Source organism: Centrocercus urophasianus, unplaced genomic scaffold (assembly GCF_019232065.1).
Source record: "Centrocercus urophasianus isolate 14NV4802_14NV808 unplaced genomic scaffold, USGS_Curo_1.0 seq_26, whole genome shotgun sequence".
In the NCBI taxonomy this organism is placed as follows: domain Eukaryota; kingdom Metazoa; phylum Chordata; class Aves; order Galliformes; family Phasianidae; genus Centrocercus; species Centrocercus urophasianus.
The window spans coordinates 9088956-9116273 of record NW_024884822.1 but is presented as its reverse complement, the minus strand read 5'-3'; the positions used below and the strand labels follow the sequence as shown (position 1 = coordinate 9116273).

The 27318-nt window shown below is 40.6% G+C and overlaps 1 protein-coding gene across 1 annotated transcript in view; it reads right to left on the bottom strand.

The window, feature by feature from the left end:
* CLINT1 (clathrin interactor 1) overlaps positions 1 to 26635 on the bottom strand; it is a 47975-nt gene extending 21340 nt beyond the window's left edge. The window contains exons 1-4 of the mRNA XM_042826167.1: positions 26523 to 26635; positions 2434 to 2538; positions 1685 to 1781; positions 121 to 229 (exon numbers count right to left, since the gene is read on the bottom strand). Of these exons, the coding sequence (XP_042682101.1) occupies positions 121 to 229; positions 1685 to 1781; positions 2434 to 2538; positions 26523 to 26563 (352 nt within the window). The 5' untranslated portion in view covers positions 26564 to 26635. The remainder of the gene's footprint in view (positions 1 to 120; positions 230 to 1684; positions 1782 to 2433; positions 2539 to 26522) is intronic.
* Positions 26636 to 27318: the final 683 nt, after the last annotated feature.

Genomic DNA, 27318 nt, shown 5'->3' with positions numbered 1-27318 from the left:
CTTCACACAACTGGCAACAGTCACATTCTAATTAGACTGGGGAAGCTTCTAAGCTGGTTCAGGTGACTGACAACTCCAACTACTGTTTTAATTTGCTTATAAGATTTTTCTATTGCTCACCTACAAAGTGGTAATTTTCCAGGGATCGCAAATCATAAATGTGTTCTCTGGCACTTGTAACAACACGCTCTGATCCGTTCCTTATGAGGTAAGCTAGGAGCAGCAAAGACTATAAAAATACAAAGCACCTTATGATTGCATGAACAAAAGCTCAATCAAAAAAACCCCAAAACAAAAAAATCGAAATCCAAAACTGCCCCCATCAAAACTATTTAATAATAAGATCTTCCCCTTCTATATAACTGCTTAATATGGGTTCACCTACAGAGAAAAAACAAAAGCAAAAAGCCAACATCCATCTTCTCCCTCCCCCAAACACACACTTTCTGCTCTTCAAGATATCAAAACTGCATTTGTTAAACTATAATTTAATGTTACCAAATCACAAGTAATTGCCTTCATCAGCGGCTGCTTGTTTTAAAATACACAAAGAAATTTAAAAGAAAAAAGTAACTCTGCAAAATGAAACATTTTCTTCTGCTTCTCAGTCACAGCTTCCAAAAGTAACTCCTACAAAAATGTAAGAAGCCTTACACTGGATGCAATGGATATTCAAAACTGCATTTCAGGACAGACCTGAGCAAGTTATGAAATGAATGAAGAATTACTTTAATTTTTTTTAAGTTTAGGATTTCTACCTGGGGAAAAAAAACCACTCTGAAGTAGTACCTTTAACAGCTAAAAACTATCATTATATTTCAACTTATCCAAAACTGATAAGCAATTCCAAGCAGCCTTTATAACATTAAGTAGTTATGTGTGATAGCATTAAATATTAATTTGTATTGTACTTCAGGGAAAACAATTACTATGAATACAAAACTTCAAGCACCTGTGAAAAGCACAAACTATGCCTTAGAATTAATTGTCTTGTTCCAACCAGGCATCGACAAAATATAAGCTAGTTTAATACATCAGTTCTATAAAAATGAGGTTATATTTGCATAATTCAGTGAACACTGAAAGCCACTTTAAGTGCAGCATGATATTCTTAAGCAAAAAGTTTCCGTACCACGCTAATTAGCCAAAGACAAGAAAAATGCAAATGATTTTCAGTTCTGTTTCCAAAATGCAAGTAGGGCATACCCTCATACAACAAGATCTGTAACAAAACTGCCTCCACTCAAAGCAAAACCACAATTTACAGAATTATGAACTGTCATAAAATTAAATTGCAATTTAATCTTATTTCAGATATTTTTTAATTCCTTTAAGAACATTGTCTTGATAGCATAATAATTTATCATCTGCTTCTCTTGTACCACAGTAACAATTCCATTGGTTAGATTAAAAATGCGAATATTACTCCAATGCTTGAACATCAGCAAAATGCAATTACAATATTACACTCATGAAGTAGCTTTTCTAAAAGCAGATATTTACTTTTCCCTTGAAAGACATCTTTGACTGCAATAATAGATTTATTAAGCAGAGAGTTAGTAAAGAAATTACAGGTTTCTAGCACAGTGATATCTGCTTAATCACACTAAATCACAATGTTACACTTACATCCTTTGTAAGCCAAACAAAATCCTGAATAATTCTAGTTCATGTTAATACACACCTTATAAACTCTCCTCCAGTTCTTTTTATTGTCTTTCAGCATGCGAGTCCAAAGCATGTTCATAAGTTCTGGAAACTGTTCATACATAAATGTTGCCCTAAAAAATTAAACAAAAGGAGTAAAGAAATGTTATTCTCAGTGGCTTGCAGTAATAGCTTGTTAAGTCTCAGCACTGACAGTAGATGGCAGGCTTGATCTAAAGCCATCCGAGTTTGACAGCATTACAAGGGAAAAAGCTATCACTGCTTCTTAGTCATACAGAAGTAATTTACATTGTAGGACTACAAAAGAAAGAAATTAATCTACAAATCTAAGGCAGTAGAATAATGCTTTTCATAAAGGAAAACACCCTGATAACTACAGCAACTAGTCAAACACGTAACTTCCAAACTAAATTTGGCAGAAAACAGTTCAAAAAGAATTTGACCAGTTCCGTTCTATTTCAAAAGTCACAGAAAATCAGTTTGAAAATAAACACTCCAGCAAAGTCAGACCCACTGAACAAACTGAGGTTCCGTACGTAAAATCAAGTGTTTCAAAAATAATTTGACTACGTTTTCTGCTTGACAGTTTCCAGTACATTGTAAGATTACACATTAAAAAAAAAAAGATTGTGTTTAAAAGAGGAATTTATTTACAGCATCCCTTCAGTATTATCAGTCAGCATTACCAGAGTTGATTTAACAGCAAATTTCACATTCCGCTATAAAATGCGCCTTTCTTCATCACTGCCTCAAATTATCACTTACTTGGCAATCTCTCCCATGAGTTGCCCTGAAGGTCCCCATGGATCATCATTGGTTGCTTCTCGAACCTTAGACTCTATTTCTGAATAATTCATAACCACATTGGTGCTGCAAAGGAAAAAAAATTAACACACACAAAGATTACCATCGAAACTGAGAAACACATGAAAACTTAATAATGACACCAGTGGGTACCTTAATGAGATACCTCTACAGGGTGGGAAAAAACATCTTCAGTGCAGAAGTTATCCTGAGGACACTATACAACACATTTATGTTACCTTTAACATTTTACTATTCCATTAATCTTCAAGAATATAGATGAGAAACTATGGATTGCGTTAGAGCTGGATTCAGTCCAATAAAAATGGCTTTTGGTCAAATTAAAATCCAAACTGAACCACTACAGTCAAAGGTGATAACTTCCCTGACTAGATATGGTTTTCTTAGAGCTCTGTACCATGTGTTTATACACAGGAAGCTTTACAACTCAACCAGCAGCAGGTTTTACGGATGATGAGTGCTACGAGAAACTCCAAGTATCAACACCAAACAGGTGATGGTAAACAAAAAGCCAGGAACCCAGCCCCAAAACAACACTCCAATGGAAGACCACAATAGAGATGAGAGTCACTGGAGGGTCTGTTTTCCATCTAAAATTTATTCAAGAGAAAACAAGAAGAAAAGCTGTTTTACAATTACAGCAATGCAAAGATTACAAGGAATTCAAGCAACATCTATGAGAGTTCACAGAAAAACTAACTTGGAAAAAAGTATTTTTCCCATAAAAGCTGTACTACAATTGTTGATAGGTGGTTTCCAAAAGGAAACCTAGCACCATGTTGTCCTTGCATTCTTTGCAGCGTATCCAAAATAACTTACAAGTTACATATGCACACAAATTGAAGACAAGTTGGAAAATTTAGTTAAAGCTCATTGCGCAGTTGGTGTCAGAAGCCAATCCTGCAAGATGACTTCAATATACACATCGTCCAATCAAGTCAAATTAGCTGAACTGTAAAAAGGACAAATTGATACTGCCATACAATGTAATACAATAGAATGAGGTGGTGATCATTACTTAACACCTCCTTCCCAGCCCTCCCACTCCAAGCTTGAAAGGACCAGGAAAAAAATAAATCAAGATGCTCAGTAGTTATTCCTCTGTCCATGTAGGAGTTAGCACGTTTAGTTTTACTTGGCATAAAGATAGCAAAAATCTTGGGACAGGGAGCAGAAACAAGAATGAGATCCCCTTAAGTCCCAAAGGGCACACAGAAGGTAATTGTTAAAACAGAATAAGATTCCTGGACTTAAGCTTGGATTCTCAGCATGAGAATTCCTGCTGTCAGATTCTGATGGATGATTTTATTCAACTTTGTGTCTAAAGAGAAATAAGTTACATGACTGAATAAATAATCAGCAAACTCACAAAACCCATCTATATTAAAAAAAAAGCCTACAGGAACACAGCAGTAGGTATGAACAACAGCAATTAAGGTTTTACAAATTCATTTACACTAAATGCATCTCAAGCTCCTTTTTTGACATTTTTCTTTGCCATATATACAAGTGCAAACTAATACAACTTTTATTTCCCAGATGCATGGAACTTAAAAAAACAACCCAAAAGAAACAAGAAAGCCACAAGGCAAAGCTAGAGGCTCCAGAGCTGTGCTGCTTTCAGCACACTGGCTCCCTTGTCCTGAGCAAGGCAAGCCAGGCAGTTGAATGGAAAGGTTGTGTTTGTTTTTATAACCCTCCTTAAGCACTTGTTTGAGATGTGATGAGGAGCGGGGGGTGGGTGGGAGAGCATAAAGTTAAGCATTTCCTTCATTTGTTAGAGTACAACATTTAAGATTGGAAAATGCATGAAGAGATGCAAACTGTAAAGGAACGGCAGCATCAGGTATGGAAGAGCATGCGGGGGCGATGGGGGTGGAACCAGGGGAAACTTAGGTAACAATAACAAAAGTGCACTTAAAGCTGACTAAACTGGGAAAAAACACTTATTTCTAAATCAATCCTGCAGTGAAGTCATTGTTCAGATCAACTAGGAGAAATCTCTTTGATAAATGTCAGGATGAGATGTAATGGCACAAAGCGTTCCAAAACAAAGCATCGTTAAGCCACACTTAATTCAGCAACAAATGTAAACTTCAAAAATAAAAAAAGTTGTGTAGTTTGGCATCATTCCAGGTCACTTAAAAATAACCACTTCTAAAAAGGTGGAAATACAGTTTTATTCTTCCTTTCCCATGTTTTCTATGGCCCTCGTTCCATGCCCTACCCATGATTCCTGTGACCTCTGCAACAACAACAACAAAAAATTTACATCCAGATGTGAAGGGAAAAAGTGACTAGCTTGATTGCCAAGACTTCCTGCGATTGATATAAATTTAATATCCGAGGACACTCTACGACACCAGGGGGGGCTCTCTGATTAGTTTATACTGGGTGGCTTCCAGGGAGTCGAGCCGGATCCCATGGACACAGCCTGCCCTGCAAACAAACGGAGGTCCATGGGTCGGGACTGACAGCATCCTAGAGGCGGTGTTCAACACACCCTACAGGAGTACAGCCCGATTTACACACAAGTGTTCATTGAAGCCCTGCACAATTGGAACCCTGCAACAAGCACCTTTACAGGAACTTTTAAGGCAGACACACATTGAACACATGAAGTGTATTTTGAAAGTTACCTTAAAAATGTATAGATATAAAATAAATAGATGGGTTGACATCAACTCCACAAGCTGTTGCATTCCTTTCTGCTTGCACGCTACAATTTTAAGTCTATTAAAATCACAGACTGATGTCAGATTATTATTTTCTTTCCTGTACCCACTACAAATTATTTCACCACTGCCTCTTTTTTAAAAAGCAGCTCAGTAAAGCCAGAAGAGCACCATCACACCTCTGTGACACAACGAGCACAGGGATGGCAAGCAAAAGATTGGCTCCTACATTTGTCACATGAGAACACTCAACTTTAAGTGCTTACAGCTACCAGTTACAGCAACGCTGAGTAGGTACCCATATCTGAGAGTCAGGTTCTCCACATGAATAAATGCACATCGCCAGTGAAAAGCAAGTGGGTAATAGCTATAAATTTTTTATTATCTCTGACTGCAGACAATGAGACACCACTTGTTTAAAAAAAAAAAAAAAAAAAAAAAAAGGCAAATATAGTTAGAAGTTTTCCATGCATTTTACAGGCTGTATGTCAACACACTCTGAGACTGAGCAGATGTACCATTGATAAAACATCCCAAAAATACTTTGCCCAAGTTTTTGCCTGTGCCTTCCAAAGAAAAATTTCTCAAAGGATCCAGGAGCTTATTAAATAACTCCAAGTTCTTTTCTAAGCTATGTAGTGAGATTTGTAAATTAAGATAAGGATGTCATCTGGATGCTGCAGTGGTCTAAAAAACAAAGTAAAAAAAAATAAAAAAAAATAGAGTAGAGGGACGTGAGCAGTGAGCCATTTTTCTGCTTTAAATGCACAATTTGAGGCAGGATAATATCTAGTTGATGTTCTTCTCATTTGCCTGTTTATCCTCCTTACCAAGAAGTCCCATTAAAAAATAAAGTAAAATCAAAGAAAAAAGAAGAACAAATAAGGTCCATTAAAAAAAAAAAAAAAAGACATATTAACTATCTGTCACTTCAGCCCTGCTACTTTCAAGGATCTGAAAAGCACCTCAGATTTCAGCCCTAAGGAAAGAAAAATCCTACAGGTCTGAGATTTCCCTCTGAGCAATACTCTCTAAAGGAAATACAGCTTGTGGATGGCCTACTTGTACATACAGCCTCACAGACTGCAGGAGCATCCCACAGGATGACATACAAAAGGCAATCTGTAAAGAAGGCTGTCTTCCCATATCAGTGACAGGAAAAACAACCCATGATGTGGCCTGGCAACTCTGCTGGGTCCACACCTTACATAGGAATGCAAGAACCAAAGTACAAATGCTCAGTAAGACAATATTAGTGAGCAAGAGGTGTATTCTGCTCTCAGTAACACAACAGCACTACGGTACGAATTAAAGGTTTGCTCCAGCGAGGTTTTGGACCACGTGGTGTTCTCTGCAGATTCATCTGCTGCAACTGCTCAGCTCAGCTATCTGATAGATAACCATTGCTTATGAAGTACCATACAAACGTGGCATTCCTAGTCACAGCTTACAACTGGAAACATCACATACAGTTTTGTTGTGCCTGAAACAGTTATCCTACAGCCATTGCTGCCTCTGCACTGGAAAAAACAAAACCTCTCTCTCTATATCATACCCCTTGAACAAGGAACACTCTGGAAACACTGCTGGGGAAATATGAGGCTCTGAACCAAAGAAGTGGAAGAAGTTCCAGGAGTGGGGAAGAGTTCAATCATGAAAGGTTATGCACAGAGAAACAAATTTATTTCCTCAGTTAACCTCCACTCTAAAACGAGCCACCAAGCCCTAATGTTAACCCTTGAACTAACAATAAAGACTTTAACAGTGATTTATACACACTTCCAGCAAACCTGCTAAAGAAAGGTGCAACCATTTTTGTCTTTGCTCACTCCATTCAATTTGGTTGGGAGCTCAGATGTAGCAGCGTTAGTGAGGGTACCAAGTTCAGTGCCCACAACCTTCCCTAAAGAACTCCATACAGCATTGCCCATACCTTCTGGATTTTTTCCATGGTCAGTGGCATTGATCCCTCATTGCCCCGCATGAAATGACAGCTCATTAAGACAGCTTACTGTTAGATTTTGGGAGCAATGTTCTTCTGGAGAAAACACACTTCTAAGACAAGCACATTCATCAGGATAGGAGCAGATAGCTGCATCTCTCAGCATTTCAGAGCTCCAAGTGCCACGTTATATATAATACATTATATTCAATGCTCAGGTAGTCCTTAATACACTGCAACCTTTAAACAGCATTTGCACAGGAAACTTGCAATAGAGAAAACAACAAGTGCTATGAGAAAAGAAGGTACTCACATAGTAAGTGTAGCAAGGAATTATACACCACCGTTTAGAATGAAACTTGCTTTAGCACATATTAAGGAATCACAAAGACTAACAGATCTTAGGCAGTGTTTCTGCCTCAAACTTAAAAGCTCTGACTGTGCCCTGGGGCACGACTCCATTAAAGCGCCGTTAGGATTAGAGCTGCTATTGATGTGGGTGGTGTCACTGAGGACACAAGCACCATTCTGGACATAGGATTCACAGAAGATTTGTGAAATGCCATGTCTAATTTAGCGAAAACTAAAATAAACAGAAGTCACAGAGAGGATATATTACAACAGTTTCTTTATAGTGATGATAAAGGTATTGCATTGGACAGGGTAAGCCTAATTAGAAACACTTCTCAAACCTCTGGGAAGCTGCCCACTGTGCTGAGTGAGCCAGCAGAAGGAATGAAAAACCTGGTTACACAGTTAAATTTTTTTTCCAATGTATATTTCAAACCAATTACAATATCACGTATACATGGAACTCCTATGTGCATAATATTATGCCTTTAACTATTACTCCAAGGACATCACTGGATTATGCACCTTCTGTTTTCCTTTTTTTAATTTTGCAGCTGGGAACACTAAAATACTAAAAGCTGAGATGAGAAACTTTCTACATTTTACCATCATTAACAGTTTCCAATGAGACTATTCTGAAAATATCTGTTTAAAGACAAGATGCGGGGGGGAAAAATAATGTATTGCACACATGACTATCATACATACAGTTGAAACTGTATTTTACTGCCGTTCAAACAAGTAGCAATACCAAAGCAAGTGTATCTTCTAAAGAAAATGCCTCTTATAGGCAAGGATCTGCATGAACGCAGGGCAGCAGAAGCCGTGCAGTACTGTAATACCTCGTACAGTAAATAAATCCTGCAAGAAAGAATACTTTAACCTTGTGTTATTCCAATAGCAAAATAAACATCACAATTTTATCTTCTAGGTAACTAGGTGTTTAGCAGCATTATCCTTATAATAGGCAGCCTTGTACAATAACACTTTAATCTCATTATTTCTGTAATTTTGTTAGCAGCTTCTTTATTTTTAGGAAGTCTTCTGCATATCTCCAGTAACTTATACAGTAAGTAAAAGCACAGCACACTTCACATTGCTCCATGACAGCACAGCTGTCACTGACTCAGAAAAAAATCTCACCACCTCACTTGGTGACACAGAAAAGGAAGAATTTTTACAGTAACCATTTTGGAAGTCTACATCCCAAAATTCAGTACCATCATGTTTTATCAGCTCTACTGATTTTAAAAATAACTAGACTGCATGGTCCAACCAAAAAAGGATGGCATCTGAAAAATAGTTAAGAAATCCTTGAATTACAATATGGAAAGTTTGCTTTGAGTGCGATTACGAAAGAACATACACAGCTGGCCATGTAGTCATTGTGCTTCTCTGTCTCAGCACTGCAATGGATTTTCTGGGGAAGTACACAAAAACAAGTGCTTTCTCACATGGATAGCTTGCTACCAGCACAGTGGCAATCTCAACAGGAAAACCTCTGGACAAAGGCAGCAGTAACTTAGATCTGAGTCTGAGCTGAAACACTGCTCCTACAGCTCAAGTGCCAGTTGTGCGTTCTGCAACACCTATCCTGCCAGCTTGTCTGTTCCATTTGCAGCTGCAAAACTAGCAGTCTTCCAGAAGACTAGAAAAGGGCCCCTGAGCTATTCATCTAACCTATGGTGCTTGTTTTGGGGATACTATCCAAAAAGATTTTCAAATGTTTTCAGAAAAGAGCAATACAGAGGCTGAAAACACGTTTGGGATGGTAGCATACACTTTTTTTTTTTTTTTAATAAAAGAATGAATGGATGCACTATAAAATACATGAATGAACACTGAACATTTGGTGAAGTGGTAAGGCAGATACCAGTGATGTTTCCCAATACTTTGTTATCGAGAAGACCCCCATCCACAGAGGCAAGGCATTATGAGGCAGCCTCAGGAGCCAAGGGAACTTTCTTATTCCCACCACTCATCCTCTGAGTTATCCATCTGACCTATTTTTAGTATCTACATTAAAAGGTTCCAATGCAGCAGGAGTAGAAAGAGATGAAGAGCCTTGAGAACGTTGAAATGTTACCTTCCTATTCAATGCTCCTGTCTTAACGTATGTCAGGAAGTTAATCTCAGCTACCAAGAGCTCACAGTAACAAGAATAGCTATGCAGCTCCTCAGAGGGAGGTTGCCATCCCCATGCCCAGATGCTAGAATCTTGCTATTAAAATGTTCACTGGTTTGCAGAAGCATTTTTATTTATTAGTTAAAAAAAAATCATTGAACATTTATCCATCTGAGCATGAAATACTTTCAGAGGGACATCTGAATTGAAAATATTAAGAAAGGATTGCGATCCTCACAGTAATGCCTCCCAACCCACTCAGGGCCCCAGCAGGGAACAGCCCAGGAAAGGGCAGCTCTGCTCATGCAGTTCTGCTGGCACCTCTTCCTTCAGTCTCTGAGGGATTACATCGCACTGCTGATCCAAACACAACTTTCAAGTTTCTTTTCCCAAATATAACAGTCATTCAGGGATTCATGCACCTAGAGTTAGTAACAGGTTATTGAGGAAAAAGACACTATCACAGAATCACAGAATTGTAGGGGTTGGAAGGGACCTCCAGAGATCGAGTCCAACCCCCCTGCCAAAGCAGTTCCCTACAGCAGGTCGCACAGGTAGGCATCCAGGCAGGTCTTGAACATCTCCAGAGAAGGAGACTCCACCACCTCCCTGGGCAGCCTGTTCCAGTGCTCCGTCACCTCACTGTAAAGAAGTTCTTGTGCACATTTGTGCGGAACTTCCTATGCTGCAGTTTCCAGCCGTTTCCCCTCGTCCTGTCTCCACTCACCACTGAAAACAGTCCGGCCTCACCATTCTGCCCCCCACACCTTAAATATTTATAGACCTGGGTCAGGTCCCCTTTCAGTCTTCTTTTCTCAAGGCTGAACAGACCCAGTTCACTCAGCCTTTCCTCATAGCAGAGATGCTCCAGGCCCTTCACCACCTTGGTGGCCCTCCGCTGGACTCTTTCCAAGAGATCCCTGTCTTTTTTGTACTGGGGAGCCCAGAACTGGATGCAGTGCTCCAGATGAGGCCTCACCAGGGCAGAGTAGAGGGGGAAGATCACTTCCCTCGACCTGCTGGCCACACTCTTTTTAATGCACCCCAGGTTGCCATTGGCCCTCTTGGCCACAAGGGCACACTGCTGGCTCATGGCCAACCTGTCGTCCACCAGGACACCCAGGTCCCTCTCCGCAGAGCTCCCCTCCAGCAGCTCATCCCCCAACCTGTACTGGTGCATGGAATTATTCCTCCCCAGATGAGGAGGGGAGATGAGAGATGTGCCCTCTGAATAAAAATGGTGTGAACTTGGATATTCGATCTGAGCCAGCACCTCTGTCTTTGCTTGGCTAAGACAAACAAAAAAACATGCAATGAACTTAATGCATTTTCATTTTGCTCCTGTCTTTAATGTCACTGTTGTTATAAAACATGCAGCTTAGATTTAGAGCCTTACAGATGAAACATATGGATCTCAAAGACGAAGCCAGAAGTCCACATTCAATGCAGAAACAGATGGGTACCCATCTGCTGAAATGCCTCAGGTTGCACAAAGGTAACAGCTCAACACAAGATGATACTTGACCATTTAAGTTTCTTAATTTTAAACCACTCCTTAGAAGCGTTACAAATACGACACCAGACAATTTGTTACATGAATACTGGATATTATTACAGACCTTCCATGCAAGCAGCAATTACCTCTTTTCGACTAACACCACCATCTTCATTGCAGTAGGATCTGAAATACATTTCCAGCTTTTCAAGTTGAGTTTCATAATTTATGTGGCAGATGTGCAAGGCAAACTGCACAGAAAGAGATAAGCCAAGAAAAACATCCTGATGGCCACAAATGAATAACGACTTGAGGGAGGAAGGAACTATAAAGCTATTTCCTGTGCCTTACAACTGCTAATCACAAAAGACTACCGAGTAAACAAGATACCCAAATCCACCTCACAAATACCCTTTCAAAAAAGACAGTGACATAAGAATCACACTGAATCCTGCTAGAACACTTGGAAGCTTTATCATTTACAGAAACCACCACAACATAGCTGAAGCCTTCTGTAGAAGTTACCAATTGCAGCTTGCTATATTCTTCATGTTTTCTGTAATTGCTATGCTATTGCTGGAGTAGCTTTTACAGATGTTAGGAAAGAAGAAGCAACCAATTACATGGTAGTCTTCAAGCACACTTGTGCAAGGAATGAACACTACCGCCCCTTAATTTAAGGCTGACTTCATCTCTCCACTACAGATTCCCTGCAGCGGTGTGTTAATACTTCTGCATTTTTCTCTGAAATCACCCCTTTGTGGTTTACACCATCAGATACACAGCTGCTTTAGATGCTGTAATTTGTCAACAACTACAGAGCAGCAGTGCGTGTTACTCCTCCAATCGGTGAGGATTCCGGCATGACAATACCACCAACCTTGGTCTTGTACCACCTCTACATACAGTATTTTTTCATCTACAGACCAGCTCTATTCCTGCATTTCTCCATTCTTCACAGAATTTTAGTTCCAAACACCCAATCCATCACATTCTCCACTCTCTAGTCTTCATCAATGAGACATCTTCACTTCAAGTGCACATTTCTGCAGTTACACTTTAAAACTCTCAATGCTTTCATTTTATGTACTACTCCATTCAAACACCTTTATTAAGAAGTTAAAATTAATCAAAACACTTCCTTTAACCTTACAGTGGAAATAATACCAGGGTGTTTCAGTATTAGTATTCAGTTTAAATCTTCGTTGATATTAGAGTAAAATTACATCTACATCATTCTTATGACAAATGAGATTCATCTTCAGCATGAAAACCAATTCCTCAAACAAGTGAAAAGAGCTGCCTCTGAGGCAACATTTGACACTTTGGTAGGAGAGTTACTTGCTAACACAAACATTTTTTTTTATTGAGACAGGCAACACATCCTTTGCAAGGATTACAAGTTCCTGTGTCCTTGCACTCCTCTGAGCACACACCTGGCGTATCAGATTTAAGCCCGCTTCATAGGCTCTATTACCATGGATTTCCGAAGTTCAGTATACTACACTTAACAAATAGCAGCCATAGAGTAAAAAAAAAAAAAAAAAAAAAGTGGAATGACAGAACTTGGATAACTTTGTGTAACTGCAGAACTAAACATATTTCCATATGCAATTCATTACTGCACAGCTACAGTTATTTTTGCTCACTTACACATCCAGTCTTCTTCCTACACTTCAGATTTTTCCTCTGCAACAAGCAATCTGCAACAGTTACAAAAATATTTTAAAGTCAACTGCATCGCTTTACAGAATCCAGTCAGATCAGCCTTCCTCCTTCAAGACACAGCAGAAATCACAACTCATTTTCAGTCAGGTGCTGCATCTTTAATGTTTTCATAGAGGTGATCCAACCAGCTAACAGGAGTTGTGAAAAAACATTTCACTGAGTAGCACAAAGAGCAAGAGAGGTGTTTACGATTGATTTTCTGTAGAGTCAGTGCTTCTTACATGAGGAAAAGAGCAGTACAAAAAGTAAACCCCAGTGAACGTGGCTAGATTCAATTACAACACAAAACTAAAAAGCTGCTTTTCTCTGAGAAAGAATAAAGCAATCAGACTTCAACCTAATTTACACCTTCCAATCCATGGCATTTTCTTGTATTTACATTCATATAACTTCAAGAGAAACTTTCCCTGAAAATTAATAGTTCCTTTCAGGTGTCTCCAACACATTGCATAAGACTCCTGAGCACAATATCTAATTCTACTGCCCTCCATGTAAGCACAAAGCATGAAGACAACATTTCCAAGCTCGCAGCTCAACTGTTTTAGTGTGCACAGAAATCCTTGGCAGACACAGAGCCTCCAAATTACTGCAGCCTGTGAGCTTTAATGATTGTTGCATAAAATGTTACTGTTGTGAGAGCAGCATCTACAAGAGCAGCCAGGTCTCAACCTTACTCAGAAATAAAAGGTGGCAGAAGTTCTCTGACAATAAGCCAGTTGTAGTTGCACTCAAGAGGAGACAGTCAACTCAGAAACTGTGCAACCTTGACTTCTTTGTATCTCAGACTTCCTGGCACCAGCAAAATCCAGTGGTCTTTGGATGGAAGAGGAGGATGGGGAATAAAATAAGTAAAAACTTTATCACTAACTTCTTAAGACATTTCGCCAGTGGAATGTCATAAGTAGAGGTCATTGCACAACAAGTTCGTATCCTACTTCCAAAAAACTTCTAACTTTCAGTGTATCCAGAGTTGTGCCAGTACTGCTTTAACACAATCCCCCAAAGTTACATCTTCTCTGATAAGCCCTCCTTAACACTACAGCTTGTGCAACCCTGAGGTCTCTGTAACTGCTGATTCACTACTTGCACAGGTGTTCCCCCAGGAAAGATTCACAGCAGGGTTTTCTGACACCATAAGGAACACAACACACAACAGTTGTTAGCTTACAGCTACCAAACTGGCCAAGGAAAACTTGCAGCCATGCACACAAAGTACAATAGCTGAATCGTTACAATTAAAACCATTTTCACTCTGGAAAGCAGTGAATAGTGCCTGTAGTTATGCACCTACGAATGGTGCACAACTATTTGCTATTGCCATTCACACCAACTTACAAACAATGCAAGATTTCTTAGTTCCAAGAATTAATTATGATTTGAATATGTCAGTTGGCAGAATACTTGGTGTGGACAGAACAATACATACACAATAATACATGTTTCAGTAGTGTCAAAACCAACTCTCCTCAACCGGACCATGCTTAATGATCCTTGCAGTTTCAGCTATCCCCTTCATTGCAGGCTATGCACCATCAAAACCTTGCTCTAATTCCAAGCATTACTCTAAACACAAGCTAGCTGTTCCACTAGGAGAGGGATGATTAAATTTTAAACAATGACATTGAAGCTTTTATCACAAACAGATCATTTGCTGCTACTACATAACCACTTTGGAAATGCAGCAACACGCGTACTCCTGGACGTCACAACACGAACCTTCATCTGCAAGCATTCTGAGTGGGATAAAGGTGACCCCCAATAACTCCTCCAAACCAACAGTGAGCACCTGTTAAAAGCTTTTCTCAAAGCAGGCCAGATGAAGTTTGCAGCTCCCACTGCCTTCAGCTACAGAGCTGATTGAGTACAGCTTTGCACTTCATCCGCAACATAGTCACCTATCAATCGTATTACCTATGAAAGCCTGAGAAATGCATCTCAGAATCTGTATGTATCTAGATGATACATCTAAGCAGCAGGTGAAGCAACTAAACAAAACACTTGCAACTGCTGCTTTAGTACAGCCTCATGTCCTAGAAAATGTCTTAAGACAGAGATAGAAGCTGCACTGCACTTTCTGGAGTGGGAGAAGGAGGTGGCAACAGTTTATGCAAAGTTATCCAACTACAGGCTCATTGCTCACATGTCTTTCACAGGAACTTGCTATGCAGGAGATATTCAGTAACAGTTTCAGAGACAAATGAAACCAACATCTTCGTTTTTCTAAGATGAATCACATTACAATTTACTCATCTTATTTCTAAACAGTCCAGAATTAATTTCACAGTTGCTGATGTTCATAAAAAAAGCATCTCAATATCTCTTTTCAGTCTTTTTTTTTTTTTTTTAATGAAAATGAAATAAAACCAGAAACCGAATGTAGATGTGACAATAGGAAAGTTGATCAGCTTCTCTTCTCAAAATTGGGTCCTTACAGCCTACTGCTTATTCACTGCTTCATGCTGAAAGCAAGAATTTTTCCATGGAACCCTGCAGTAACTGCTATACTCAACAGATCTAAGGCATTTGCAGCGTTTCCTTTCCTATCCAATACTGAAATCCAGTCCACAACAAACCATTTATCAGATAATTGAAGAATGATGTCATCCTTAAGTACAATCCAGACATATTCCATTCAGTCTCAGAACTTCTTTCTGCACTGCATTACACAGAACCATAAACAGGAATGTAATCAAAGGCACTAAAACTTGTGTTTTGGCCTCTCCATCACTATCTCCCTTTGGCGAGAAAAGGGAGTTACAAACCAAAGCCTTTCCCTCCAGGTCACCTTGCTAACACTTAAAAATAAGAAATTCAACATCTTAAAAATTAAAGTGGAAATAAAGCCTTCAGTCTCCCAGGGAGTACTTCCTACTTTAACAGAGCCATACAAGGACAGGCTTGTCCAGCATTCTAATTCCTGAGGGTGTAAAACAGTAGAGCAAACATGCAGTGATAACTCCACAGAATACACTGTTGTGCTCCAACAGTTTAAAGCTAGAGGTACAAAAATCATGGAGCTCTCCTGCTATGCTTTCACCTTCCTCCAGTCCTCTTTCAGCATCCAATAGTCCTAAAGACTTCTTGCTTCCTCTGATGCAGGATATACACCTTCTGCAAACGGTTATTCACTCTTATTCACACTCCTCCTCTGTGTTTTATGTGGTAATGATCAGCAGCTCTGCACTTTCCTTCTCCCCTTGAGCAGACACTTCAGCTTCCTGAAACATTTCTGATTTTCTTTATTTCCTTAATCCTTCCCTTTAACAATATTGTTTCTTTTTCAGTGTTTCTGAGAAGCAATAATCTTTTTGCTTTGAACCCCAATAAACTATTTTATCATCTCTCTATCACCTGCAAGGATTTCATTTTGAAAAAAAGTTTCTTATGCTTCTGTTGCTCACAAAGACTTTTAGCTTTAAATTATTTTATTATTACAAAGCGGTTCTCAAAGGAATATCTTGAGCCACAACCAATGCACACCTCAGGATCAAGTCACATTTCACTACTTTTGTCTTCCTGGTTAGTTGGTTGATAAAACTAAATCACCAATCATCTAAATAAGCATTGTTCTCAGTGTAACACAGGCTGTAACACGTATCCAACCCACACATCACTCACTGTTATCACTTTTCCTGTCCACGTTGCCTCTCCAACACCCACATTTGGTGGGAGAACATAAAGCAACACAGCCCTCTTAACCCCTCCTACTCTTGCTCTGACCTCAATCCTTCAGCCCTGAGTTCCAGTTTCACAGGTATTTGGATTAGTTGACACAGTTTGTTAATATGGTCTGAAAAAGTTTCCCTCAGCACAGTGCTCATTCATTCAGCCCTTCGTGTGTTATTTGGTGCTCAGCCTACAGCACAGCCTTGCTACCCACACAGATTTAAAAGGGAACACTGGCAAAGAGACTTACCCAAAAATTTCCGGAAGCAAAAGAGTCAAGGTTCACCACCATACACATCCGTCTTGTAATGAGTTCAGAAGACTGAAACCATTCATATCACACGCACACCTCTTACCACAGACCCATAAAGAAATATTTTTCTCTTCATCAGCTTGAGGTTCTCTTAAGTCTGTTGGCATCTCCTGTTGTTTTTTAGTGTAATCATAAGAAAGTTTTGCTGACATCTGGTTCAGGCAATCAGCAGCCACCCCAGTATTTCTGCTCCATCCAGTATTCAGCCAACCTCACGCTAAAAAAGTGTTTTCTCTGTATAGGAATTGAATACGTGTGTTAGTCTGTGCACATTATCTCTTATTCTGTCAGGTTTTACTCTCAACTGCACCAGAATTATTACTGCAAGGAAAAAAAAAAATGCACCAGGAAAGCAAGCATCAATGTTTCAAACACACAATGGTAAAAAATAAATACATTTGCAAAAAGCTTAAATTTAAATGATGTCCCTACAAATGGCAGAACAACTTAGCTTTGTTTACTGTACAGCAGCCACTTGTTAAAAATCTCATCTTTTCCTGCTTCAGATTGTCCCTCCTTTAATGCATTTGAATGACCATATTCCTTTCCTGCAGCAAATCTATCAAGAATAAGAAAAGTTAACACAATCCTTAATAGATTAAATTAGCTTAGCACCTATTTTCTTTTGTCAGTTTCCCATGAAGGCAGGTAACAACCCAGAAATCCTTATGCTATTGCTTTAAGCATCTGGACAAAGTAACTTAACCTATAAGGAATCAGTGGTTAATAATTAACAGCTGAGTGCCCTTCTACAGCTATTCACAGCAGAATACCCAAAATGAAATGGCACAAGCAACAAGAATGCACCATTCAGAGTAAGTGAAGTATTAAGGTATCAGAATTACAGCATTAACATCCATTGTATTTTTCAAACTGCTATCTCCCATTGCATAAAAAGGGTATCTTGGCAAACTGAGATCCCACAAGTTCACCAGCAGGCATTTTTAGACAAACCAAGTGTTCTTTTTCTGGAATGAGTCTGGCAGATTGCATACAAATTAACTTTCAAAATGCCAAGCCACGTTTGTTTGGGAGGATAACGATGCTTCCTCTCCTTTCATAGGTATCATTTATTAAACTGGTTCCTCCAGGAGATCAAGTAACTCTTACGTCCTAAAAAGGTAAGAAGAGCTGTTTCACTTGCCTTGGAGCCCCAGTTTTTACTTCCTGTCCACATATAAGTGATAATTTCAAATAAAACAAAGTACTTAGAACAAACTAATTTCACTGTAGTTCAATTGAGGAGCAATTCATTCAACTCACTAACAGTAAGATTACCAGAATTTTATGATCTTGTGTAGGCAGTTACAAAAGTAGATTACAGTTTGTAATTAACAAAAAACCTGACACTGGCAGTTTAAAGGCTAAGAGAATCTACTTTCTAATTAGCAGTCTATTAGCACTAAGTTTCCAAGCTGTCCCAAGGAACACAAACATCTATTTGGCAAAAAGAGACTGCTGTGATAATTCACTTTTACAGTAAACACCTCCGAAGAGAGGGCTTCTCCCCACCTCTCTTTAAGTGAAGGAACAGCTAAAATAACTCAGTAATCACCAAATGAGGAATAATTAAAAGGGACAGCAATCACCAAGGTACCACCTCTATTCACAGATAGGTGTGTTAACAAGAATTTATTTTTCAGAAGCAAGCATCTATCTAGAGCAACTCCAATGAAATGAAATGTTATCAGAAGTCTGCTCTCTTTACATTCAAAATGGATCTACAGAAATCTTCAAGTGAATATGTCATTGAGCCCAAAATCCATCCCAAGGATCACAAAGGGATGCAGTTCTACACTACAAGTTTCATCTTGAGGGAATACCGAATAGGCAGTATGTATAGAGACTGCTTCTATATCACATGAGGGATTGGTGACCAACCAACAAGAAAAACAGTTATTGTTATGAGTCAGGACCAAGCAAACAAAAACCATGCTCCCTAACTCCCAATGGGTCTCATTACTATTACAAGAGATTCAGAAAATGCAGTCTGTCTCATTACACAAGCTGAATACAACTAATATTTCTAATTGTATCCCAAACGACTCAGGTAATATCTATTAGGCGTGCAGTGTTTAAACATTTAGGATGGGCCATTATCTGGAGGGAGGGAAGAGTATAAAACACAGTGTGGTAGTTATGTTAAAATGCACAAATACACCCTAAAGATGCTTGTCTGATTTTAAATGGCAAATCAAGCACATCCAAAAGACGCAATTTATTTCAAATAACCTCTCTTACCACTCTGTAATAACTGAAATACATGCCACCAGTACTTCTCATATCATTAGCTACACTTTTAACTTGAAAAGAAGGCATCTTTCTCACATGAAGATCTGCATAGCTGTCACATCCCAAGAGCATTTCCAGCTGGAATCATTCAAAATCGGACCACACAAGACAGCTGTCCATTTCAATTTATATCCTCTCTTACTGATTTGGGACCTGAGAGCAAAACCCTGCCTGGTAATTCACATCCCCTTGCACAACAGTGATACGAACATGGGAATGTTAGGTCAGGAGCCTGATATCCAAAAAAGAGGAGCAACCTTAACAAATCTCAAGTGAGAACTTAAATTTGTCATCTTTCACAGAAGCTTTGCAAGCAACAAACTACTAACAGTGCACTTTCCAAACTGAGTTAAGTGCATTATCAGAAAAAAAGTCCCACCCTATCTTCCTGTCCTTTCCCCTATCAACACAAGGGCTTGCAGCACCATAAGCAGCTGCTTATGCAGCACGCTGCCAAATTGAATGTTAACCACAAAAGGCAGTGGCTGGTTTCTGTTTGTTTTTAAGCCATATCAGCAAGCTAGCACAAGCAAATAGTGCACTAACAGAGGCAGCATTAAGGAATGCACAGACTACCAATGGCCAGGTATAAGAGCGGGGCGTTCTCCTTCAGTAGGAACCAAGAGCTCCTCAAACTGTCTGTGAAATTCCATCCTCTCAGTACAGCTCAAGTACTTAAACTCATACTCTTCCCCCTCTCCCCTTTATCCCCAGCCATTCTTATCAAAATTCCTTCCTTTATGCCAGTATGAACATTTGTGCAACCACAGAATTAACTATACCAGGGAACTGATCCAGTGGGGAATTAAACTGGCAGAAACAACTGGTTAGCCTGAGAGATGCATACTTTCTGCTTGATCAGAGAGTAAGTGCCAGCAGCCTGTGGCAGACAGAAGGCTGTGAAACCTCAGCCCACATTTACTCTGACTGTGAAACTACAACCTAAGATTTTGTGGCTTCAACTCTGTTTCCATAATTTGCTATAGCACTGATAGTGAGAGATTTCAGGGCAAAGACAAGAGGAGACTCAGTCACATTTCCACATTTTTGTGTTTTAAACTGCCAACCTACAACGTGATGCCTCAGTCATGCTTCAACAACTCATCCACATTTTCAATATGCTTTGAAAGTAATTATACCCTGATTAAGAAATATACAGATAATCAAAATATTAGCACAGAACTGAGCCGAGCACCTTGATCCATTTGACGCGTTGGCAGTGATGTAGGTCAGACTTGCTCTGACCAGTTTCATTTACTTACCAAGAAAGCAGAGACCTAGTTTTAGCTCTCGCAAGGCAATGCAAAACTATGTTTTAAAACTACTTCAAGTAGATACAAGTTCTTGAACACACACCCCATTTAGATTCCCTGAAAATACAGAAGGCCATCACCTTTGCTAGTACAGAACACACTGCTGTTACCTTCCATGGGGCATAGAAGGGTAACAATACATTTGAATGAGCAGTAACAAAAGCATCACTTTAAGGAGTATGTTGATGAAATTGGTTGTAATTATTTTACACTGACTCTTAACATAAACTACAGCTTGTACTATTTGCTTACTTTTGATTATTCCACTAACTGAACATTCAAACAGGAGAATGATATACCTATGCACATGAGATAACAGAGCATGATACTTTCAGAGATGCTTATCACCAATACTAAAGTACATGCCCCAAAGACTACAACTATTTTTATTGCTGAATTAAAAAGGAGGAGAAAAAAAAAAAAAAAAAAAAAAAAAAAAAAAAAAAAAAAAAAAAAAATCACTGTAATGCTTTTTCTAAGCTTTTAAAAGAAGGAGGAAAGCCCTAGGAACCAAGTGCTATGACAACAGGTTGACCGGCACGGCCACACCGCTGCAGAGCCAGATAACGTGAAAATACAGCTTTGCTTTGTGTTCTTAAGACTGTTCTCTCACACTCATCTTCTGCTAACTGGGCAGAGGACAAGTCCTTGTAGGACTGGAGATAATAATCACCTTCTTGTAATAATGACACGAAATGCTGTTCTTAAAGCAGTTACCAGCAGGAGATCTCTTAAGCAGCAATAGGAGGACAACTCATGCAGCGAGGGTTAACTGTCCCTTACATGAAACAATGAAAATGCTTATTGCTCTGAAGATCTTGCTTATGCAAACCAAAATAAATCTTAAATATAGAGAAAATTAAATGATCCTGGAACTAGAGCAAGGGAGTTTATGGGAAGGTCAGATACCAATGGACTAGCATTAGACAGTTATTTACCCTTTCACTGGATATATCAGATGACAGATCACTTACCGTCATACTGGCTACTACTAAACCAGCAAAGAACCACTTCATTACAGAAGAGCTCAATAGTCTAAAAGGATGAATCCATGTACCACAAGAAAATGACCAGTAAACAAGAACAATTACAGGCACGTTGAAAAATAAAGTAGTTAGGTGAGAAGATTTAAACCCTCTCCAGCTTAGTAACAAGAAGGATCCTATAGCTCAGTCAAACTTGAGCACACTATAAGCATTAAGCAACTGACAGCTAACTGTAAGACTGTAATTGCAATGCAAGTTACTGGTATGTATTTACCATATTAGTAAGTATAATGCAGACATTACGTGAGCTAGCAGGAAACAATAAAAGACTGGGAGTCAGCAAATCTAGAGCTGTAACCACTATCAACCCACTGCAAGTTGGTCTGCCAAAACTATCCTTGCAGTTTTCTTATTTGTGAAGCAGGATTAATCCAAAAACCTCTACTTCTCAGCTGAAGCACAATGTCTCATTTGCATGCACCGCTTTAGGCTACAGGAGCTAGAAACTGCAATGAATATCAAAGCAATCATTCACCCTATTTTACCAAGATTTTACCGTTCTCTTTACAGCTTGTACAATTAGAAGCACTAAGGAAAACATGCTGTTCATTAACTAGAAGTTCTCTCCTAGACAGCTGTACTGGAGCTGATGACAGCAGCTCCTCCAGCTCTTCCCTTTCCACTTACACCCATTCAAGGAGGAAGGGTTTCTAATGTAAAATCAGAACAAATTATAGAGGACCTTAACGCCTAACACCACAAATAAATTCTCATGGGTATAAATGCTTCGAGCACTCAGCATTTGTACAAGCACTATAATCAGTTCTAAAAGTTCTAAGCAAGACAGTTTGTTCTCCATTTAAAAATATTACTACACTTGGGCAATTTGTCAAGCTTGCAAAATGTATGAAAGCACAGCTTTGTAACACTTCACTCCACAAGGTGAGGGAGTGCCAGTACATTCCTGCTCAGTCATAACAAGGTGTGGCCAAGAGAAGTACCAGCAAAGCAGCTTGGACTTGGCCATGGGGACAAACAACTGAACTAGAAGAGGGAGACAGAAAGAAAAAAATAAATAAAAGTTAGGGGGATGGCAGCTGTCACGTTCCTAATGCTGACAAGAAATGCACAGGCTCTCCTCTTCCATATGCATCCTAGGAGCTCAAAAACTCAGTGACAACATTCTCACCCATCTTAAATTCAAGCCAGCATTTGGATTATGCAGACCTATCCTCTTAATCCTGTTACTATTTAGATGGTTTCTCACCTTCCCATGTGTGGTATGTGCTTAAAGTGAGCTCCCACATTCTAAGGTCAAATGTTTAACAGATCACAAAAGCTAAGAAAGGTAATAGTTTCCAACAAAGTTGCTACAAAATCATCACATCTTAACACAAACAACAACCTAAACTCACTGTGACCTACATGTTTGTGACAGAAACCAGCTGGCAAAAACACTAAGTTACAATCGCACCTCATAGAGGAATTACTTTTATGAGAGGACCAACTATCTCAGCTAATTGTATATGCTTTAATGCTGTCCTCTGCCTTAAGTAAAAGAACTTTGTGCTACTTTATCAGTGTACAGCAGCCTTTCAGGAGAATAAGAATCAGAAGATCTTGCTTTAGGAAAAGGGAATTTAAAAAGCCAAAGAAATGATGGTCTATTTTTCACCTGGCTACAAAACCAAGCCAGTGTTCCTGCTCCAGTCCACTTAAAAACCACTTTGAAAAGGTTTCTGAATATTCCTTGCTTTCTTTTGAAAACGCTGTGGAGTTTTCTTTGCAAAATTCCCCCAGAAATTTCACAAGGAACACAAAGCACAAAACATACTTGTCTAACAAGATTAAAAAAGGAAGTTGCCAAGTTGCATAATACTCTAGATTTCAACAACCAGGACTCCAGAAGTAGAATTGCAACTCCTTTTGCCCGTGCAGCTGTTTACTGACAGTACGGAGACACCTGGTTGGGCCTTTGCTGGTTGGATTTTCAAAACACTGATGCATTCATACCAGTAGAAACTGGACGATTCAAGTGTAATCTGCTTCTACGCAGTACTGGTCAGCTTGCAGATCCTACGCTTCATGCAGCTCACACACAGTTTCTATGTAATGCTTACATCCAAGCTGCATCACAACTGCAGTTACTTCAGAGCAGGAATGGAGTAACATGAACTCACTGCTATAAGAGCTGCAGAACATCCAGGACTGCTGTTATCAGCCATGCAAAGACAAAGCTGCAAAACCCATAATGCAACAGAGCAGAGGCACAGATGACCAGCGTACTTCTCAGCTGCAGAATGTTCTTAGAGCTCACACTCCTACCAGCTATGTGAAGTATGTGTGCTTCTGCACTCTGTCATATTAAGATGTCGGTATGCAGCTCTCCAGGTCAGAAGAACTGGCTGCCTTTTTGCACACGGTGCCTGGCCTGTGATGGCTGCATATTTCTTCCGCAAACATAACCTAAGTCTATGGCAACACAGAATTCAACAGAAAGCCTATCACATTACTTCAGCAGTGACTCAGAAATGCCAGCTCACTCACTAATTTTACTTCAAGCACCACCCTGGACTTTTACCGAGCCACCAGAAACGTGTCATTTGAACCAAGTTTACAGTTGCAGAAGGAACAAGCTGATCATGGAGGGCTGCATTTGTACAGATTACTTTCCAATTCAGCTTTGACCTACTCAGAGGAAAGAAACCATACAAGTGAACGTTTCAAAAAAGTGAAAAGCTGCCTTCTGGAGTTAAATTATTCACATAATAAATGTGAAACAGAACTTATTCCATCAGAAAAAATAAAGTTTAGATCTACACCATCTAAACTGCAAGCTAACCAGTCAGAAACTCAGTCTTATTCCACACATCTGAAGAGCTCCTGCACTCACTGCTGCACGCAGTACCTGGCAAAAACTGGAGAGCAGAAAGCGTTTGGCATTAAATCAGAAACTGCAAAATAAAACTTAGGACAAGAAAATTTTACTAGACACAGAGAAGCGTTATTAGTGATGTGGTTTAAGACCCAAAGGTCTTCAAAAATCCCAAATAGAAATGAGTTATTACCGTTTGATCACAACTGAATGAGGTACACAATACTGAAGGTGTAGAGTTAAATTAAAAACTAAGAACAGCAACGTTAGCAAATGGGAGCAAAACACAAAGCTCTTTGTCACATCATAGGCCATTTTGAATCTAATAGCTTATGTTCCATTTTAAACATTTTTGTTGAAGTAGGCTGACAAAATTAATAGTAGGTTAATTACGTTTTGTGGCTTACTGAACTTTCAAACCCCGAAAAACATTTCATACAGGTCCTTCACCATGACATGCCTGTGATCCAGGAGAGCCCTCAGCCACATAAGGCCCAAATAAAGCTAAGAGACAGATAAGCAAATTGAAATACTAAGATGATAAGCATCAGCAGAATGTAGAACCAATATGTAGAGATAACAGGAACCACAAAGAAGTTAAAGTTTGAAGTAGCAACATTTCAGTCTTCTTGCATGTTTACAAAAACCCAATAAATCATACTGTTTTTAAAGACATTCTAGTTCAAGTCCAGTACAATCCTGACTCAAAATCTGCCGTTACTGATAACATCCCTTAGCTGCCTTTCTAGAGAACTTTGTAAGTTCATGATTGTAATTTTGCCTTAAGACAGAAGACATTATGACAAATCCACCCCACACACAATGAGACTATTGATTTTGACATCTCTAAACACCATTCACTCTCCAGGCACTGCGCTTCACCCCCTCTCTTTCTAAACACACAATCTTCTTTATTTGGATCATGTTATTCCCTGAAATTGAGGTTTACTCAACAAACATTTTGATTATTTGAAATATTCATTTCTTACGCTTAGTTTAGAAATCCAGCGCATTTTCCAGCAAAGATTGTGATGCACTGTTAGGCTCAATAACTTACAAAATACTCTTGAAAGTAAACAGTTTTAACACAGTGACAGTGTCACAATGCCACTATTAGACAAACTGAGGTACATACACAAATCTCAACGTTCCCTGGAAGTATTATTTTCAGTCCTAGAACTCAAGATGAGCCTCTATGGGTTACCCCATATAACACAAGACAGTTAAGAACTGTTTAGATGTTTTTTTGAAGTTAGAAAGAATTGATTTTGAAAGATTTGCTGTTAGACCTGTAGGCCCAGACACAATTAAAACACACAGACTCATCCAGTACGTAATCATCTACAGAACTTCAGCAAATAACTCCTACAAGAAGTTAACAATTAGATGGACACAGAATGGAAAAGCACTCCTAGTCTCCCCCTAAAGAAATATTATTTCAGGAGGCAAAATGTGATCTTCATTATGTTCTCCCCACTACAGCAATTTTTTCCTCCCTCATGGAAGAATTTGAGGAGTGACAGCAAAACACAGCAATAACCTCACAGCAACACCGTGAGCACAGTAACCTCCAGGAGTAAACATTGCAAATATCTGAATTACTAAAAAATGTAATGTCTGGGATGGTGCATTTTGCTCCTCTATCACACTTCACCTCCTAAGAGACCCAGGGGTGCTCGTGAATCAACAGCAACTGCAGCAGGGCCCAGGCATCAGGAAGGAGGAAAAGGATTTGTGAACGTGGCAGCTTTGGAAGTACTCCATGCCATACAGGTGGTTCCTCACACACCTCCCTCGTCCTGTCCCATCCTTCCCCGTGCCCACAGCAGCACACGCTGACACTAAGGGCTCACAGCTCAAAGAGGCACGCAGCCCACAGACCTCGACAGATAAAGGGGAGCACCTAAAGGGGAAACGCAGCTCGCCGGGAGCGCGAAGGCCCCGAGGAGCCCGGCAGGGCCGGGAAGGCAGCCTGCCATAACGGGAAGGCCAGAGGCTGGCTGGAAGCCGCCTCTGCCCAGCAGAGCAGCCAGGCCTCGCCAGGAGGCGGGCAGACGGCACCGGGCCCGCACTGGGAGCCCGGAGGGAGGGCGGCGAGGGCAGGAGTCGGCCGGGCACGGAACGGGTGCGAGGCGGCCGCCTCAGCAGGGGGAGGGGCAGCGGCCATGTTGCGAGGGGAAGCAGGGGGGGAGAGCGGGCCCGGCTGAGGGGATGAGACCGAGTCGCCCCGGCCCCCCGCCCAGCACGCCCGGCCCCCGCCGTACTCACGCCTTGTCCACCAGCTCCCGCACTTTCCACATGTTAAGCATGGCGCCGATCGTTCGGAGACCTCCGCGGTCTCGCCGCCCTCTGCCGCCGACCCCAGGAGGCTCCGCACGCCGCGCTCCGGGCAGCCGCCGCGCCGCCGAGCCGGGCCCGCTCCGGGCAGCCGCCGCCTCTGCCAACCGAGGGACGCGGCACCGCTCCCGGAAATGGAGGGTCCTGCAGCGCCTGCTGGGAAATGTAGTCTGTCGGGTCGGCGGGGCGGGTTGGGGGAGCCGAGCCGCCCCGCAAAGCCTGCCGGGAGCCGCGCGCGGTCTGGGCGCGGAGCGGCACCTGTGCGCGCGAGGGCTGCCGGGAGTCGTAGTGCGCGGTTCTTCCCACAGGAGCGTGGCACTGTCCCTTCACCTCGCGTCACCTCCCTTCGCCTTGCCGGTCCCCGAGGCCCCAGGAAACACTTCATACAGCGTGGTGGAACCGAGCTTTTGTGCCCTGTTTGGCTGGCGGAGCAGCCGCAGCGCAGCCCCGCCCCGCCCTCACACCGCCGCAGCACCGAAGCTGTGGGCAGCGGTCGCCTCGCTGCCACGTGGGCCCGAGTGTGGGAAAGTACGAAGTGCTGTTAAACCGCAATACACAGGCGTAAAAGTCACGCCTGATGGACGTAAGGAGCTCATTACTAAGTAGCATTCTGTCTTCACAATTGTTTCTTTACTGGTCTCCGCCTTCCCTGAGTTTGAGGTGAACTTGCCAGGTTCACCTGAAGGCCTGCGAGAGAATTTCCAGAAGAGGAACAAGACAGGAAAGC